General features: G+C 48.8%; 1 protein-coding gene across 2 annotated transcripts in view; it reads left to right on the top strand.

The window, feature by feature from the left end:
- The first annotated feature begins 526 nt into the window (after window positions 1-526).
- The window catches only part of SCRT1 (scratch family transcriptional repressor 1), a 164800-nt gene continuing 144821 nt past the window's right edge, over window positions 527-20505 (top strand). The window contains exon 1 of one of the 2 annotated variants that reach the window (XM_073556521.1): window positions 527-2671. In XM_073556521.1, the coding sequence (XP_073412622.1) occupies window positions 2560-2671 (112 nt within the window). In that variant the 5' untranslated portion in view covers window positions 527-2559. The remainder of the gene's footprint in view (window positions 2672-20505) is intronic. The other variant, XM_073556522.1, reaches the window with a different exon arrangement.

Genomic DNA, 20505 nt, shown 5'->3' with positions numbered 1-20505 from the left:
CTGCTCGCTCCGTCCACCCCTCGCCCCTGCTCGCTCCGTCCACCCCTCGCCTCTGCTCGCTCCGTCCACCCCTCGCCTCTGCTCGCTCCGTCCACCCCTCGCCTCTGCTCGCTCCGTCCACCCCTCGCCTCTGCTCGCTCTGTCCACCCCTCGCCTCTGCTCGCTCTGTCCACCCCTCGCCTCTGCTCGCTCTGTCCACCCCTCGCCTCTGCTCGCTCTGTCCACCCCTCGCCTCTGCTCGCTCTGTCCACCCCTCGCCTCTGCTCGCTCTGTCCACCCCTCGCCTCTGCTCGCTCTGTCCACCCCTCGCCTCTGCTCGCTCTGTCCACCCCTCGCCTCTGCTCGCTCTGTCCACCCCTCGCCTCTGCTCGCTCTGTCCACCCCTCGCCTCTGCTCGCTCTGTCCACCCCTCGCCTCTGCTCGCTCTGTCCACCCCTCGCCTCTGCTCGCTCTGTCCACCCCTCGCCTCTCTGCTCGCTCTGTCCACCCCTCGCCTCTCTGCTCGCTCTGTCCACCCCTCGCCTCTCTGCTCTTTGTCCACCCTTCACCAGTCTGCTCGCTCTGTCCACCCCTCGCCTCTCTGCTCTCTGTCCACCCCTCGCCTCTGCTCACTGTGTTCACCACTCACCTCTCTGATCGCTTTGTCTGCCCCTCACCTCTGTACTCACTGTCCATCCTTCGCCTCTCTGCTCACTGTCCATCCTTCGCCTCTCTGCTCTCTGTCCACCCTTCGCCTCTCTGCTCTCTGTCCTCCCCTCGCCTCTCTGCTCTCTCTGTCCACCCTTCGCCAGTCTGCTTGCTTTGTCCACCCCTCACCTCTCTGCTCTGTGTACCTTTGCATAATGTGTAATCTTAGGAAGGAGACAATGGAGAAGAAGCAAGACATAAATGTAGATTTGCGGCTCTTCCCCTGCAGGATGTGCCCTCTCCCTCTGGCTCTGCTTCCTCTTCTGACTGCAGAGATCAGGCTGCAGAGTTTAGCAGCAGTTGTACAGATTGGGGGCTCCCACAGGAATTTCGAGACATTTCCCCAACCACCCGCAGCTGATGATCACATATCCCGAGCCCTAGACCAGTAAGACGTCTGCAAAGGAGGGACGGCAAAGGGATGAGAGACTGATGGAAGAAGGAGGAGCAGAGACAGCGAGGGATGCAGAAATAGTCATACATTGCCAATGATACCGAGCAAGACGAAAGAGACAACCAGCACAGAGAAACAGAGGGTGAAGCAAGCAGAGATGATTTTAGACTGCCAATGATACTAAGCAGGAGTAAAGAGACAACTAGCACAGAGGAACAGCTGGGACAAGGACAGAACTATGCGACATTGCTCTGATAAAATCTAAGGCCTATGACAGCCTGCAATTGGAAGAAGGCAAATGCGACATCCACCATGCACAAGAGAGGACGTGAGACCTCCATAAAACAGAGAAAATTGAGGTAAACATCCATAAAACTGAACAAGAGAAGTGAGACCTTTACCACAAAGACTAGGGTGAATGAGACCGCTACAAAACCAGCCAGGGTAAATAACACCTTCACATGGCCAACCTGGGTGTGTGAGACTCCAGCGTCAAAGGTCAGGTTGTGTGAGACCCCATTCCACAGCAGGGCTTTTCACAGCTGTGAAGATGCAGCAGTCTCTTGTTTTGGGAGCTGTCCAGTGCTGAAGTCTGGAGCCTGCCCTGACCATTGAGGCTGCCACTGTCCAGTGCTGAAGTCTGGAGCCCACTTTGACCATTGAGGCTGCCGCTGTCCAGTGCTGAAGTCTGGAGCCTGCCCTGACCATTGAGGCTGCCGCTGTCCAGTGCTGAAGTCTGGAGCCCACTTTGACCATTGAGGCTGCCGCTGTCCAGTGCTGAAGTCTGGAGCCCACTTTGACCACTGAGGCTTTCTTCCTCCAGTGCTGAAAGCTGGAGACTGTCCTGTCCATTGATGCTGCCTCTATACAGACCTGAAGTTTGGAGCCTGCCCTGTCCATTGAGGTTTCTGATGTCCAGTGCTGATTTCTGGAGCCTGCCCTGTCCACTGAGGTTTCTAATGTCCAGTGCTGATTTCTGGAGCCAGCCCTGTCCACTGAGGCTGCCTCTATGCAGACCTGAAGGCCGGACCCTGCCCATTGAGGTTTCTGATGTCTAGTGCTGATTTCTGGAGCCAGACCTGAAGGCCGGACCCTGCCCTGACCATTGAGGCTGCTATTCTCCAGTACACGAGGCCGGACCCTGCCCTGACCATTGAGGTTCCTGCTGTCCGTTGCTGAATTGCCCTGATCATTGCTGCTGCTGTCTGGTGCTGAAGTCTGGAGCCGGCCTCTGTCAGATGCAGAACTCCTCAGACCTCATGTTGCCCAGCAGAGGATTTGCTTCTTTTAAGGGCCGGGACTTCACCCACCTTCCATCTCAGTGTCTCTGAACTACAGAAGAATATTGTGCCTCCATTTTGGAGGACGGTGGTGGGCAACTGCAGGTTGATGTCCTTCCTTCACCCTGGTTATCTTCACCTCCATAAATATCTCCTCCTCCCTAACCCTGCACTGACCTCTGGAAGACAAGAGGAACAATGCCAAGGTCCTTTCTGGTTAAAAAGGTGAAGGACGGCTTCTGTTCTGCTGACGATGACAGCGCATACATCCGACACGGCGCCGACTTCCCAGCGCACCTCTCCAATAAAGGTAAGCGCAATTGTGGGCCCCTGACCAGGAGCCATGCAGTGTCAGAAATGTGGCTTCTACATACATGCATGCACAGATCTAGCTGTGCGCGCACACACATAGCTGAGCTGAGTTTGTTGTTGCACCTGATGTGTTGACTGGGGTACTTATGGGATTATTCACATTATTGGTTGTACAATCCTTATACACAGCCTCCATCCATCCCTGGGCTCACCATCCATTACCTGCAGATGACCTGATGTGTGCATCACACCGGCCCCAAGGACCCTACTGCAATTCACTAACAGGTGCAAAAGAGCAGCGCTCCCTCCAAGCAGCCAGTCACATGGATCATATCCAGGCCGCAGAGACCTCAGAACGGCTGGGTCACAGGCCACAGTGAGAAGCCCCGTGTTAGCAAGTCAAAGCCGGCTGCCCACAGCTACACGTGGCACTGCAATAGCCTCATCCCAGGGGTTCGCTCACACTGGCGACTAGCATCCGATTATTCTGTTATGCCAGAGAATCTGATGCTATACGCAACTGACCCTCGGCTGAAACTGCTGCGAGCGTGATCCGAGTGTCAGCGTACTGTGATCCGAGTGTCACCTTACTGTGATCCGAGTGTCACCTTACCGTGATCCGAGTGTCATTGTACTGTGATCCGAGTGTCACCTTACTGTGATCCGAGTGTCACCTTACTGTGATCCGAGTGTCGTTGTACTGTGATCCGAGTGTCACCTTACTGTGATCCGAGTGTCACCTTACCGTGATCCGAGTGTCATTGTACTGTGATCCGAGTGTCACCTTACTGTGATCCGAGTGTCACCTTACTGTGATCCGAGTGTCACCTTACCGTGATCCGAGTGTCACCTTACCGTGATCCGAGTGTCATTGTACTGTGATCCGAGTGTCACCTTACTGTGATCCGAGTGTCACCTTACTGTGATCCGAGTGTCACCTTACCGTGATCCGAGTGTCATTGTACTGTGATCCGAGTGTCACCTTACTGTGAGCCGAGTGTCATCTTACCGTGATCCGAGTGTCATTGTACTGTGATCCGAGTGTCACCTTACTGTGATCCGAGTGTCACCTTACTGTGATCCGAGTGTCACCTTACTGTGATCCGAGTGTCACCTTACTGTGATCCAAGTGTCACCTTACCGTGATCCGAGTGTCACCTTACTGTGATCCGAGTGTCACCTTACTGTGATCCGAGTGTCACCTTACTGTGATCCGAGTGTCACCTTACCGTGATCCGAGTGTCATTGTACTGTGATCCGAGTGTCACCTTACTGTGAGCCGAGTGTCACCTTACTGTGATCTGAGTGTCACCTTACTGTGATCCGAGTGTCGTTGTACTGTGATCCGAGTGTCACCTTACTGTGAGCCGAGTGTCACCTTACTGTGATCTGAGTGTCACCTTACTGTGATCCGAGTGTCGTTGTACTGTGATCCGAGTGTCACCTTACTGTGATCCGAGTGTCACCTTACTGTGATCCGAGTGTCACCTTACTGTGATCCAAGTGTCACCTTACTGTGATCCGAGTGTCACCTTACTGTGATCCGAGTGTCACCTTACTGTGATCCGAGTGTCACCTTACTGTGATCCGAGTGTCACCTTACCGTGATCCGAGTGTCATTGTACTGTGATCCGAGTGTCACCTTACTGTGAGCCGAGTGTCACCTTACTGTGATCCGAGTGTCACCTTACCGTGATCCGAGTGTCATTGTACTGTGATCCGAGTGTCACCTTACTGTGAGCCGAGTGTCACCTTACTGTGATCTGAGTGTCACCTTACTGTGATCCGAGTGTCGTTGTACTGTGATCCGAGTGTCACCTTACTGTGATCCGAGTGTCACCTTACTGTGATCTGAGTGTCGTTGTACTGTGATCCGAGTGTCACCTTACTGTGATCCGAGTGTCACCTTACCGTGATCCGAGTGTCATTGTACTGTGATCCGAGTGTCACCTTACTGTGATCCGAGTGTCACCTTACTGTGATCCGAGTGTCACCTTACTGTGATCCGAGTGTCACCTTACCGTGATCCGAGTGTCGTTGTACTGTGATCCGAGTGTCACCTTACTGTGATCCGAGTGTCACCTTACCGTGATCCGAGTGTCATTGTACTGTGATCCGAGTGTCACCTTACTGTGATCCGAGTGTCACCTTACTGTGATCTGAGTGTCGTTGTACTGTGATCCGAGTGTCACCTTACTGTGATCCGAGTGTCACCTTACTGTGATCTGAGTGTCGTTGTACTGTGATCCGAGTGTCACCTTACTGTGATCCGAGTGTCACCTTACCGTGATCCGAGTGTCATTGTACTGTGATCCGAGTGTCACCTTACTGTGATCCGAGTGTCACCTTACTGTGATCCGAGTGTCACCTTACTGTGATCCGAGTGTCACCTTACCGTGATCCGAGTGTCACCTTACTGTGATCTGAGTGTCGTTGTACTGTGATCCGAGTGTCACCTTACTGTGATCTGAGTGTCGTTGTACTGTGATCCGAGTGTCACCTTACTGTGATCCGAGTGTCACCTTACCGTGATCCGAGTGTCACCTTACTGTGATCCGAGTGTCACCTTACTGTGATCCGAGTGTCACCTTACTGTGATCCGAGTGTCACCTTACTGTGATCCGAGTGTCACCTTACCGTGATCCGAGTGTCATTGTACTGTGATCCGAGTGTCACCTTACTGTGATCCGAGTGTCACCTTACTGTGATCTGAGTGTCGTTGTACTGTGATCCGAGTGTCACCTTACTGTGATCCGAGTGTCACCTTACTGTGATCTGAGTGTCACCTTACCGTGATCCGAGTGTCATTGTACTGTGATCCGAGTGTCACCTTACTGTGATCCGAGTGTCACCTTACTGTGATCTGAGTGTCGTTGTACTGTGAGCCGAGTGTCACCTTACTGTGAGCCGAGTGTCACCTTACCGTGATCCGAGTGTCATTGTACTGTGATCCGAGTGTCACCTTACTGTGATCCGAGTGTCACCTTACTGTGATCCGAGTGTCACCTTACTGTGATCCGAGTGTCACCTTACCGTGATCCGAGTGTCATTGTACTGTGATCCGAGTGTCACCTTACTGTGATCCGAGTGTCACCTTACTGTGATCTGAGTGTCGTTGTACTGTGATCCGAGTGTCACCTTACTGTGATCCGAGTGTCACCTTACTGTGATCCGAGTGTCACCTTACCGTGATCCGAGTGTCATTGTACTGTGATCCGAGTGTCACCTTACTGTGATCTGAGTGTCAGGGTACTGTGATCTGAGTGTCAGGGTACTGTGATCTGAGTCTCAGCATATTGTGATCCGAGTGGCACCTTAGTGTGATTGACAGTCATTGTTCTGTGATCCGAGTGTCAGTGTGCTGTAATCCGAATAACATTGGACCGAGTGTGATACGATAGAACATAAGCACTCAGCCATGTTATAGTGTCAAGCCCTAAACTAGAGTGCTCCTGTATCTACACGGCCCATGGCACCTACACAGTGCTGACCAACAATACAATGCTGACAAAAAATTCATTGCTCTGCAGTGCTGAAAAATTCTACCGTACTCTACAGTGCTGACACCAATGTACAGTGGGTATGGAAAGTATTCAGACCCCTTTAAATTTTTCTCTGTTTCCTTGCAGCCATTTGATAAATTCAAAAATGTTCATTTTTTCTCATTAATGGACACTCTGCACCCCATCTTCACTGAAAAAAAACAGAAATGTAGAAATTTTTGCAAATTTATTAAAACACTGAAATATCACATGGTCATAAGTATTCAGCCCCTTTGCTCAGACAGATATCAAAGAAATAATTTTCGGATTAACCGTGCGCTGCTAGACAAACTGACTCCTTTCCAGATTGTGTACTTGTATACTTTTATTTTCCCAACGCGTTTCGAAGTTTGAAACTTCTTCCTCAGGGAATGATATGTACATGAGGAAGAAGTTTCAAACTTCGAAACGCGTTGGGAAAATAAAAGTATACAAGTACACAATCTGGAAAGGAGTCAGTTTGTCTAGCAGCACACGGTTAATCCGAAAATTATTTCTTTGATATCTGATGATCTATGGCCACGGCGTGGCCATTTGGATGTGCAGCAGCTTTGACCTCTATTCCTTTATGCCCTAAACTCTCCTGCCATTGGTGAGTATAACAGCTTGAACTATATCTCTTTTACCTGGGTAAGACCCTATTGCGCTCTTTTTCTTTTAGTTTTAACCCCTTTGCTCAGACACTCATATGTAAGCCACATGCTGTCCATTTCCTTGTGATCCTCCTTGAGATGGTCCTGCTCCATCATTGGAGTCCAGCTGGGATTAATAAAACTGATAGGACTTGATTTGTAAAGGCGCACACCTGTCTATATAAGACCTCACAGCTCACAGTGCATGTCACACCAAATGAGAATCATGAGGTCAAAGGAACTGGCCAAGGAGCTCAGAGACAGAATTGTGGCAAGGCTCAGATCTGGCCAAGGTAACAAAAGAATTTCTGCAGTACTCAAGGTTCCTCAGAGCACAGCGGCCTCCATAATCCTTAAATGGAAGAAGTTTGGGATGACCAGAAGTCTTCCTAGACCTGGCTGTCCAGTCAAACTGAGCAAATGTGGGAGAAGAGCCTTGGTGAGAAAGGTAAAGAAGAACCCCAAGATCACTGTGGCTGAGCTCCAAAGATATGGAGATGGGAGAAAGTACCACAAAGTCAACTATCACTGCAGCCCTCCAGTAGTCAGACCTTTATGGCAGAGTGGCCCGACGGAAGCCTCTCCTCAGTGCCAGACATATAAAAGCCTGCATAGAGTTTGCTAAAAAACACATGAAGGACTCCCAGACTATGAGAAATAAGATTCTCTGGTATGAGACGAAGATAGAACTTTTTGGTAATAATTCTAAGCGGTATGTGTGGAGAAAACCAGGCACTGCTCATCACCTGCCCAATACAATCCCCACAGTGAAACATGGTGGTGGCAGCATCATGCTATGGGGGTGTTTTTCAGCTGCAGGGACAGGATGACTGGTTGCAATAGAAGGAAACATGAATGCGGCCAAGTACAGAGACATCCCGGATGAAAACCTCTTCCAGAGTGCTCTGGACCTCAGACTTGGCCGAAGGTTCACCTTCCAACAAGACAATGACCCTAAGCACACAGCTAGAATAACAAAGGAGTGGCTTCAGAACAACTCTGTGACCATTCTTGACTGGCCCAGCAAGAGGCCTGACATAAACCCAACTGAGCATCTCTGGAGAGACCTGAAAATGGCTGTCCACCAACGTTCACCATCCAACCTGACGGAACTGGAGAGGATCTGCAAGAATGGCCGAGGATCCCCAAATCCAGGCGTGAAAAACTTGTTGCATCATTCCCAAGAAGACTCTAGCACTAGCTCAAAAGGTGCGTCTACTCAATACTGAGCAAAGGGGCTGAAGACTTATGACCATGGGAGATTTCAGTTTTTCTTTTTAAATAAATTTCCAAAAATTTCTACATTTGTTATTTTCAGTCAAGATGGGGCACAGAGTGCACATTAATGAGAGAAAATGAACTTTTTGAATATTTCCCAAATGGCGGCAATGAAACAAAGAGTGAAAAATGCAAAGGGGGCTGAATACTTTTTGTACCCACTGTACAGTGTACTGCGGTGCTGACACCAATACACAGTGCTCTGCAGTGCTGACACCAATATACAGTGCTCTGCAGTGCTGACACCAATATACAGTGCTCTGCAGTGCTGACACCAATATACAGTGCTCTGCAGTGCTGACACCAATATACAGTGCTCTGCAGTGCTGACACCAATATACACTGCTCTGCAGTGCTGACACCAATATACAGTGCTCTGCAGTGCTGACACCAATATACAGTGCTCTGCAGTGCTGACACCAATATGCAGTGCTGACACCAATATACAGTGCTCTGCAGTGCTGACACCAATATACACTGCTCTGCAGTGCTGACACCAATATACACTGCTCTGCAGTGCTGACACCAATATACACTGCTCTGCAGTGCTTACGCCAATATACACTGCTCTGCAGTGCTGACACCAATATACAGTGCTCTGCAGTGCTTACATCAATATACACTGCTCTGCAGTGCTGACACCAATATACAGTGCTTTGCAGTGCTGACACCAATATACACTGCTCTGCAGTGCTTACACCAATATACACTGCTCTGCAGTGCTGACACCAATATACACTGCTCTGCAGTGCTGACACCAATATACAGTGCTCTGCAGTGCTTACACCAATATACACTGCTCTGCAGTGCTGACACCAATATACACTGCTCTGCAGTGCTGACACCAATATACAGTGCTCTGCAGTACTGCCACCAATATACAGTGCTCTGCAGTGCTGACATCAATATACAGTGCTCTGCAGTGCTGCCACCAATATACAGTGCTCTGCAGTGCTGACACCAATATACACTGCTCTGCAGTGCTGACAACTAAATATACACTGCTCTGCAGTGCTGACACCAATATACACTGCTCTGCAGTGCTGACACCAATATACAGTGCTCTGCAGTGCTGACACCAATACACAGTGCTCTGCAGTGCTGACACCAATATACACTGCTCTGCAGTGCTGACACCAATATACAGTGCTCTGCAGTGCTTACACCAATATACACTGCTCTGCAGTGCTGACACCAATATACAGTGCTCTGCAGTGCTGACACCAGTATACAGTGCTCTGCAGTGCTGACACCAGTATACAGTGCTCTGCAGTGCTGACACCAGTATACAGTGCTCTGCAGTGCTGACACCAATATACAGTGCTCTGCAGTGCTGACACCAATATACACTGCTCTGCAGTGCTGACACCAATATACAGTGCTCTGCAGTGCTTACACCAATATACACTGCTCTGCAGTGCTGACACCAATATACACTGCTCTGCAGTGCTGACACCAATATACACTGCTCTGCAGTGCTTACACCAATATACAGTGCTCTGCAGTGCTGACACCAATATACAGTGCTCTGCAGTGCTGACACCAGTATACAGTGCTCTGCAGTGCTGACACCAGTATACAGTGCTCTGCAGTGCTGACACCAGTATACAGTGCTCTGCAGTGCTGACACCAATATACAGTGCTCTGCAGTGCTGACACCAATATACACTGCTCTGCAGTGCTGACACCAATATACAGTGCTCTGCAGTGCTTACACCAATATACACTGCTCTGCAGTGCTGAGACCAATATACACTGCTCTGCAGTGCTGAGACCAATATACACTGCTCTGCAGTGCTGACACCAATATACAGTGCTCTGCAGTACTGCCACCAATATACAGTGCTCTGCAGTGCTGACATCAATATACAGTGCTCTGCAGTGCTGCCACCAATATACAGTGCTCTGCAGTGCTGACACCAATATACAGTGCTCTGCAGTGCTTACATCAGTATACACTGCTCTGCAGTGCTGACACCAATATACAGTGCTTTGCAGTGCTGACACCAATATACACTGCTCTGCAGTGCTTACACCAATATACACTGCTCTGCAGTGCTGACACCAATATACACTGCTCTGCAGTGCTGACACCAATATACAGTGCTCTGCAGTGCTTACACCAATATACACTGCTCTGCAGTGCTGACACCAATATACACTGCTCTGCAGTGCTGACACCAATATACAGTGCTCTGCAGTACTGCCACCAATATACAGTGCTCTGCAGTGCTGACATCAATATACAGTGCTCTGCAGTGCTGCCACCAATATACAGTGCTCTGCAGTGCTGACACCAATATACACTGCTCTGCAGTGCTGACAACTAAATATACACTGCTCTGCAGTGCTGACACCAATATACATTGCTCTGCAGTGCTGACACCAATATACAGTGCTCTGCAGTGCTGACACCAATACACAGTGCTCTGCAGTGCTGACACCAATATACACTGCTCTGCAGTGCTGACACCAATATACAGTGCTCTGCAGTGCTTACACCAATATACACTGCTCTGCAGTGCTGACACCAATATACAGTGCTCTGCAGTGCTGACACCAGTATACAGTGCTCTGCAGTGCTGACACCAGTATACAGTGCTCTGCAGTGCTGACACCAATATACAGTGCTCTGCAGTGCTGACACCAATATACACTGCTCTGCAGTGCTGACACCAATATACAGTGCTCTGCAGTGCTTACACCAATATACACTGTTCTGCAGTGCTGACACCAATATACACTGCTCTGCAGTGCTGACACCAATATACACTGCTCTGCAGTGCTGACACCAATATACAGTGCTCTGCAGTGCTTACACCAATATACACTGCTCTGCAGTGCTGACACCAATATACAGTGCTCTGCAGTGCTGACACCAGTATACAGTGCTCTGCAGTGCTGACACCAGTATACAGTGCTCTGCAGTGCTGACACCAGTATACAGTGCTCTGCAGTGCTGACACCAGTATACAGTGCTCTGCAGTGCTGACACCAGTATACAGTGCTCTGCAGTGCTGACACCAATATACAGTGCTCTGCAGTGCTTACACCAATATACACTGCTCTGCAGTGCTGAGACCAATATACACTGCTCTGCAGTGCTGACACCAATATACACTGCTCTGCAGTGCTGACACCAATATACAGTGCTCTGCAGTACTGCCACCAATATACAGTGCTCTGCAGTGCTGACACCAATATACAGTGCTCTGCAGTGCTGCCACCAATATACAGTGCTCTGCAGTGCTGACACCAATATACACTGCTCTGCAGTGCTGACAACTAAATATACACTGCTCTGCAGTGCTGACACCAATATACACTGCTCTGCAGTGCTGACACCAATATACAGTGCTCTGCAGTGCTGACACCAATACACAGTGCTCTGCAGTGCTGACACCAATATACACTGCTCTGCAGTGCTGACACCAATATACAGTGCTCTGCAGTGCTTACACCAATATACACTGCTCTGCAGTGCTGACACCAATATACAGTGCTCTGCAGTGCTGACACCAGTATACAGTGCTCTGCAGTGCTGACACCAGTATACAGTGCTCTGCAGTGCTGACACCAGTATACAGTGCTCTGCAGTGCTGACACCAATATACAGTGCTCTGCAGTGCTGACACCAGTATACACTGCTCTGCAGTGCTGACACCAATATACAGTGCTCTGCAGTGCTTACACCAATATACACTGCTCTGCAGTGCTGACACCAATATACACTGCTCTGCAGTGCTGACACCAATATACACTGCTCTGCAGTGCTGACACCAATATACACTGTTCTGCAGTGCTGACACCAATATACACTGCTCTGCAGTGCTGCCACCAATATACAGTGCTCTGCAGTGCTGCCACCAATATACACTGCTCTGCAGTGCTGACACCAATACACAGTGCTCTGCAGTGCTGACACCAATATACAGTGCTCTGCAGTGCTGACACCAATATACAGTGCTCTGCAGTGCTGACACCAATATACAGTGCTCTGCAGTGCTGACACCAATATACAGTGCTCTGCAGTGCTGACACCAATATACACTGCTCTGCAGTGCTGACACCAATATACAGTGCTCTGCAGTGCTGACACTAATATACACTGCTCTGCAGTGCTGACACCAATATACAGTGCTCTGCAGTACTGCCACCAATATACAGTGCTCTGCAGTGCTGACATCAATACACAGTGCTCTGCAGTGCTGCCACCAATATACAGTGCTCTGCAGTGCTGACACCAATATACAGTGCTCTGCAGTGCTGCCACCAATATACAGTGCTCTGCAGTGCTGACACCAATACACAGTGCTCTGCCATGGTGAAACCAATACACAGTGCTCTGCAGTGCTGCCACCAATATACACTGCTCTACAGTGTTGACACCATTATACAGTGCTCTGCAGTGCTGATGCCAATATAAAGTGCTCTGCAGTGCTGACACCAGTATACAGTGCTCTGCAGTGCTGACACCAGTATACAGTGCTCTACAGTGCTGACACCATTATACAGTGCTCTGCAGTGCTGACCCCAATACACAGTGCTCTGCAGTGCTGACACCAATATACAGTGCTCTGCAGTGCTTACACCAATATACAGTGCTCTGCAGTGCTGACACCAATATACAGTGCTTTGCAGTGCTGACACCAATACACAGTGCTCTGCAGTGCTGACACAATATACAGTGCTCTGCAGAGCTGACACCAATACACAGTGCTCTGCAGTGCTGCCACCAATATACACTGCTCTGCAGTGCTGCCACCAATATACACTGCTCTGCAGTGCTTACACCAATATACAGTGCTCTGCAGTGCTGCCACCAATATACAGTGCTCTGCATTGCTTACACCAATACACAGTGCTCTGCAGTGCTGACACCAATATACAGGGCTCTGCAGTGCTGACACCAATATACAGGGCTCTGCAGTGCTGACACCAATATACAGGGCTCTGCAGTGCTGACACCAATATACAGTGCTCTGCAGTGCTGACACCAATATACAGTGCTCTGCAGTGCTGACACCAATATACAGTGCTCTGCAGTGCTGCCACCAATATACACTGCTCTGCAGTGCTGCCACCAATATACACTGCTCTGCAGTGCTGCCACCAATATACAGTGCTCTGCAGTGCTTACACCAATATACAGTGCTCTGCAGTGCTGCCACCAATATACAGTGCTCTGCATTGCTTACACCAATACACAGTGCGCTGCAGTGCTGACACCAATATACAGGGCTCTGCAGTGCTGACACCAATATACAGGGCTCTGCAGTGCTGACACCAATATACAGTGCTCTGCAGTGCTGACACCAATATACAGTGCTCTGCAGTGCTGCCAACAATATACACTGCTCTGCAGTGCTGCCACCAATATACACTGCTCTGCAGTGCTGCCACCAATATACACTGCTCTGCAGTGCTTACACCAATATACAGTGCTCTGCAGTGCTGCCACCAATATACAGTGCTCTGCATTGCTTACACGAATACACAGTGCTCTGCAGTGCTGACACCAATATACAGTGCTCTGCAGTGCTGACACCAATATACAGTGCTCTGCAGTGCTGACACCAATATACAGTGCTCTGCAGTGCTGACACCAATATACACTGCTCTGCAGTGCTGCCACCAATATACACTGCTCTGCAGTGCTGCCACCAATATACACTGCTCTGCAGTTCTACCACCAATATACAGTGCTTTGCATTGCTTACACCAATACACAGTGCTCTGCAGTGCTGCCACCAATATACACTGCTCTGCAGTGCTTACACCAATATACAGTGCTCTGCAGTGCTGCCACCAATATACAGTGCTCTGCATTGCTTACACCAATACACAGTGCTCTGCAGTGCTGCCACCAATATACAGTGCTCTGCAGTGCTGACACCAATATACAGTGCTCTGCAGTACTGACACCAATATACACTGATCTGCAGTGCTGCCACCAATATACACTGATCTGCAGTGCTGCCACCAATATACACTGCTCTGCAGTGCTGCCACCAATATACAGTGCTCTGCAGTGCTTACACCAATATACAGTGCTCTGCAGTGCTGCCACCAATATACAGTGCTCTGCATTGCTTACACCAATACACAGTGCTCTGCAGTGCTAACACCAATATACAGTGCTCTACAGTGCTGACACCAATATACAGTGCTCTGCAGTGCTGACACCAATATACAGTGCTCTGCAGTGCTGACACCAATATACAGTGCTCTGCAGTGCTGACACCAATATACAGTGCTCTGCAGTGCTGACACCAATATACAGTGCTCTGCAGTGCTGACACCAATATACAGTGCTCTGCAGTGCTGACACCAATATACAGTGCTCTGCAGTGCTGACACCAATACACAGTGCTCTGCAGTGCTGACACCAATATACAGTGCTCTGCAGTGCTGACACCAATATACAGTGCTCTGCAGTGCTGACACCAATATACAGTGCTCTGCAGTGCTGACACCAATATACAGTGCTCTGCAGTGCTGACACCAATATACAGTGCTCTGCAGTGCTGACACCAATATACACTGCTCTGCAGTGCTGACACCAATATACACTGCTCTGCAGTGCTGACACCAATACACAGTGCTCTGCAGTGCTGACACCAATACACACTGCTCTGCAGTGCTGACACCAATATACAGTGCTCTGCAGTGCTGACACGAATATACAATGCTCTGCAGTGCTGACACCAATACACAGTGCTCTGCAATGCTGCCACCAATACACAGTGCTCTGCAGTGCTTACACCAATATACAGTGCTCTGCAGTGCTGACACCAATATACAGTGCTCTGCAGTGCTTACACCAATATACAGTGCTCTGCAGTGCTGACACCAATATACAGTGCTCTGCAGTGCTGACACGAATATACAATGCTCTGCAGTGCTGACACCAATACACAGTGCTCTGCAATGCTGCCACCAATACACAGTGCTCTGCAGTGCTGACACCAATATACAGTGCTCTGCAGTGCTGACACCAATATACAGTGCTCTGCAGTGCTGACACCAATACACGGTGCTCTGCAGTGCTGACACTATTATACAGTGCTGACATCACTATATAGTGCTAGCAGATACCAAAATATTTCTATACACTTCCTGATACTGACGCACAGCGCTCTGCCCTCATAGAATCATAGAATCATAGAATGGTAGAGTTGGAAGGGACCTCCTGGGCCATCTGGTCCAACCCCCTGCTCAAAGCAGGATTCGCTAAATCATCCCAGTCAGATGTCTGTCCAGCCTCTGTTTGAAGACTTCCATTGAAGGAGAACTCACCACTTCTCGTGGCAGCCTGTTCCACTCATTGATCACTCTAACTGTCAAAAAGTTTTTTCTAATATCTAATCTGTGTCTCCTCCCATTCAGTTTCATCCCATTGCTTCTAGTCTTTCCTTGTGCAAATGAGAATAAAGTTGATCCTTCTACAATGTGACAGCCCTTTAGATATTTGTAGACAGCTATTAAGTCTCCTCTCAGTCTTCTCTTTTGCAAACTAAACATTCCCAAATCCTGCAACCTTTCCTCATAAGACAGGGTTTGCAGACCGGTCACCATTCTGGTCGCTCTTTTCTGAACTTGCTCCAGTTTGTTGATGTCTTTTTTAAAATGTGGCGCCCAAAACTGGACACAATATTCCAGATGAGGTCTGACCAAAGAGGAGTAGAGGGAAATAATGACTTCACGTGATCTAGACTGTATGCTTCTGTTAATACATCCTAGAATTGCATTTGCCTTTTTTGCTGCTGCATCACACTGTTGACTCATATTCAGTCTGTGATCTATTAGTATACCCAAGTCTTTTTCACATGTGCTGTCACTTAGCCCTATTCCTCCCATTCTATATATGCTTTTTTCATTTTTATTGCCCAGATGTAGTACTTTGCATTTCTCCCTGTTAAAAACCATTCTGTTAGTTGCTGCCCACTTCTCCAGTTTATTTAAATCTTTTTGAATCCTCTCTCTCTCTTCTCTAGTATTAGCTATCCCTCCTAGCTTTGTGTCATCAGCAAATTTGATCAGTTTACCCTCAATTCCTTCATCTAAATCATTGATAAAGATGTTGAACAATACAGGGCCCAGGACAGAGCCCTGTGGTACCCCACTTGAGACATTCCTCCAACTGGATGTGCAGCCATTTACGACCACTCTTTGGGTCCGATCACTAAGCCAGTTATGAATCCACCTAACAGTTGCCTTGTCCATTCCATACTTAATCATTTTTTCAATAAGGATTGTATGAGAGACTTTGTCAAATGCTTTGCTGAAGTCAAGATATACTATATCTACAGCATTTCCTTGATCCACCCAATCAGTGATACCGTCATAGAAGGAAATTAAGTTAGTCTGACATGACTTATTAGTTACAAACCCATGCTGACTCTGTTTAATCACTTCATTCTTATCCAGGTATTGACATACATGTTGTTTAATAATTTGTTCAAAGATCTTTCCTGGTATAGAAGTCAGACTCACCGGCCTATAGTTACCTGGGTCCACCTTCTTCCCCTTTTTGAAGATAGGAACAACATTTGCTCTTCTCCAGTCTTCTGGCACTTCTCCTGTTCTCCAAGAATTTTCAAAGATTATAGAGAGGGGTTCAAAAATTTCTTCTGCTATCTCCTTCAGTACTCTGGGGTGTAATTCATCTGGACCTGGAGACTTGAATTCATTTAGGTTAGCTAAGTGTTTCCTCACTATCTTTCTGTTTATAGATATCCTGGATTCTTCTATTCCCTTAATAGGACAGTGAATAACAGTTGATGTTACATTTCCTTTCTGAGAGAAAACAGATGCAAAATAGGAATTTAAAAGTTCAGCCTTCTCAACATCCTGTCTTACCATTTCATCATTTTCATCCTGTAAAAATCCTATAGCATCTTTGACTTTTCTTTTACTTTTGACATATCCCCAAAATCCTTTATTATTGCTTTTGACATCTCTTGCAAGCCTCAATTCATTTTCAGCTTTAATAATCTGATTTGTGCCCTGCAGGTTCTGCAGACAGCATTAGATTCTTCTTTAGATATGCCTCCCTCTTTCCATTTTATAAACATTTTTTTCTTCCTTTTTAGCATGTGCTTTTGTTCTGTGTTCATCCATCCTGGTTTCCTTAAATGCTTCCTATTCTTCCCTCTTTTCAGAATTGTTAACAACTGTGCTTTGAGAATTTCATTTTTCAAGATTTCCCATCCTTCCTGGACATTTTTGTCTTTAAGGATATTCAGCCATTGGATCCCTCCAATTCTCTTTCTGAATCCCTTAAAATCTGCCTTTCTGAAAACTAACCTTGACGTCTGAGTCTTCACAGGTCTTCCGCCTCTAGTTATCCAAAATTCTAAAATAGCATGGTCGCTACCTCCTAGGGTCCCAGCCACTTTTACCTCCTCAACCATTTCCTCCCTGTTTATAAGGATTAGATCCAAGGTAGCAGTTCCCCTTGTTTTCTCCCTTACCTTTTGGAAGATAAAGTTGTCAGCAAGAGAGGATAAGAATTTCCTTGACCTGTTAGTTTTGCCTGAGAGAGATTCCCAACAAATGTCTGGATAGTTGAAATCTCCCATGACAACTATGTCATACAAGGCTCTACACTAGACTCTGCAGCTCCTGATACTCATGCACAGTGCTCTGCCCTCATACAATGCTCTACACTGCTCTCTGCAGCTCCTGATACTCATGCACAGCGCTCTGCACTCACACAAGGCTCTACACTGGACTCTGCACCTCCTGATACCGACGCACAGTGCTCTGCCCTCATACAAGGCTCTACACTAGACTGTGCAGCTCCTGATACTGACGCACAGTGCTCTGCCCTCATACAAGGCTCTAAACTAGACTGTGCAGCTCCTGATACTGACGCACAGCGCTCTGCCCTCATACAAGGCTCTACACTAGACTCTGCACCTCCTGATACTGACGCACAGCGCTCTGCCCTCATACAAGGCTCTACACTAGACTGTGCAGCTCCTGATACTGACGCACAGTGCTCTGCCCTCATACAAGGCTCTAAACTAGACTGTGCAGCTCCTGATACTGATGCACAGCGCTCTGCCCTCATACAAGGCTCTACACTAGACTCTGCAGCTCCTGATACTGAAGCACAGCGCTCTGCCCTCATACAAGGCTCTACACTAGACTGTGCAGCTCCTGATACTGACGCACAGCGCTCTGCCCTCATACAAGGCTCTACACTAGACTGTGCACCTCCTGATACTGACGCACAGCGCTCTGCCCTCATACAAGGCTCTACACTAGACTGTGCACCTCCTGATACTGACGCACAGCGCTCTGCCCTCATACAAGGCTCTACACTAGACTGTGCAGCTCCTGATACTGACGCACAGCGCTCTGCCCTCATACAAGGCTCTACACTAGACTGTGCACCTCCTGATACTGACGCACAGCGCTCTGCCCTCACACAAGGCTCTACACTAGACTGCAGCTCCTGATACTGGTGCACAGTGCTCTACCCTCATACAAGGCTCTACACTAGACTCTGCACCTCCTGATACTGACGCACAGCGCTCTGCCCTCATACAAGGCTCTACACTAGACTGTGCAGCTCCTGATACTGACGCACAGCGCTCTGCCCTCATACGAGGCTCTACACTAGACTCTTCAGCTCCTGATACTGACGCACAGCGCTCTGCCCTCATACAAGGCTCTACACTAGACTCTGCAGCTCCTGATACTGGTGCACAGCGCTCTGCCCTCATACAAGGCTCTACACTAGACTGTGCACCTCCTGATACTGACGCACAGCGCTCTGCCCTCATACAAGGCTCTACACTAGACTCTGCAGCATCTGATACTGACACACAGCGCTCTGCCCTCATACAAGGCTCTACACTAGACTGTGCAGCTCCTGATACTGATGCACAGTGCTCTGCCCTCATACAAGGTTCTACACTAGACTCTGCAGCTCCTGATACTGACGCACAGCGCTCTGCCCTCATACAAGGCTCTACACTAGACTCTGCAGCTCCTGATACTGACGCACAGTGCTCTGCCCTCATACAAGGCTCTACACTGGACTCTGCACCTTCCGATACTGATACACCGCGCTCTGCCCTCATACAAGTATCTACACTAGACTCTGCAGCTCCTGATACTGACGCACAGTGCTCTGCCCTCATACAAGGCTCTACACTAGACTCTGCAGCTCCTGATACTGACGCACAGCGCTCTGCCCTCGTACAAGGCTCTACACTAGACTCTGCAGCTCCTGATACTGATGCACAGCACTCTGCCCTCATACAAGGCTCTACACTAGACTCTGCACCTCCTGATACTGATGCACAGCACTCTGCCCTCATACAAGGCTCTACACTAGACTCTGCAGCTCCTGATACTGATGCACAGCGCTCTGCCCTCATACAAGGCTCTACACTAGACTGTGCAGCTCCTGATACTGACGCACAGTGCTCTGCCCTCATACAAGGCTCTACACTAGACTGTGCAGCTCCTGATACTGACGCACAGCGCTCTGCCCTCATACAAGGCTCTACACTAGACTGTGCAGCTCCTGATACTGACGCACAGCGCTCTCCCCTCATACAAGGCTCTACACTAGACTCTGGACCTCCTGATACTGACGCACAGCGCTCTGCCCTCATACAAGGCTCTACACTAGACTCTGCACCTCCTGATACTGACGCACAGTGCTCTGCCCTCATACAAGGCTCTACACTAGACTGTGCAGCTCCTGATACTGACGCACAGCGCTCTGCCCTCATACAAGGCTCTACACTAGACTGTGCACCTCCTGATACTGACGCACAGTGCTCTGCCCTCATGCAAGGCTCTACACTAGACTCTGCAGCTCCTGATACTGACACACAACGCGTTGCCCTCATACAAGGCTCTACACTAGACTGACTCTGCAGCTCCTGATACTGACACACAGTGCTCTGCCCTCATACAAGGCTCTACACTAGACTCTGCACCTCCTGATACTGACGCACAGCGCTCTGCCCTCACACAAGGCTCTACACTAGACTCTGCACCTCCTGATACTGATGCACAGCGCTCTGCCCTCATACAAGGCTCTACACTAGACTCTACACCTCCTGATACTGATGCACAGCGCTCTGCCCTCATACAAGGCCCTACACTAGACTGTGCAGCTCCTGATACTGACGCACAGCGCTCTGCCCTCATACAAGGCTCTACACTAGACTCTGCAGCTCCTGATACTGGTGTACAGTGCTCGACCCTCATACAAGGCTCTACACTAGACTCTGCACCTCCTGATACTGACGCACAGCGCTCTGCCCTCATACGAGGCTCTACACTAGACTCTGCAGCTCCTGATACTGACAAACAGTGCTCTGCCCTCATACAAGGCTCTACACTAGACT

Source organism: Dendrobates tinctorius, unplaced genomic scaffold, assembly GCF_039654945.1.
Source record: "Dendrobates tinctorius isolate UK_male_01 unplaced genomic scaffold, ASM3965494v1 ptg000235l, whole genome shotgun sequence".
Taxonomy (NCBI): Eukaryota; Metazoa; Chordata; class Amphibia; order Anura; family Dendrobatidae; genus Dendrobates; species Dendrobates tinctorius.
Note: the sequence above shows the minus strand (reverse complement) of the source record. Positions and strands in the feature narration are given on the sequence as shown.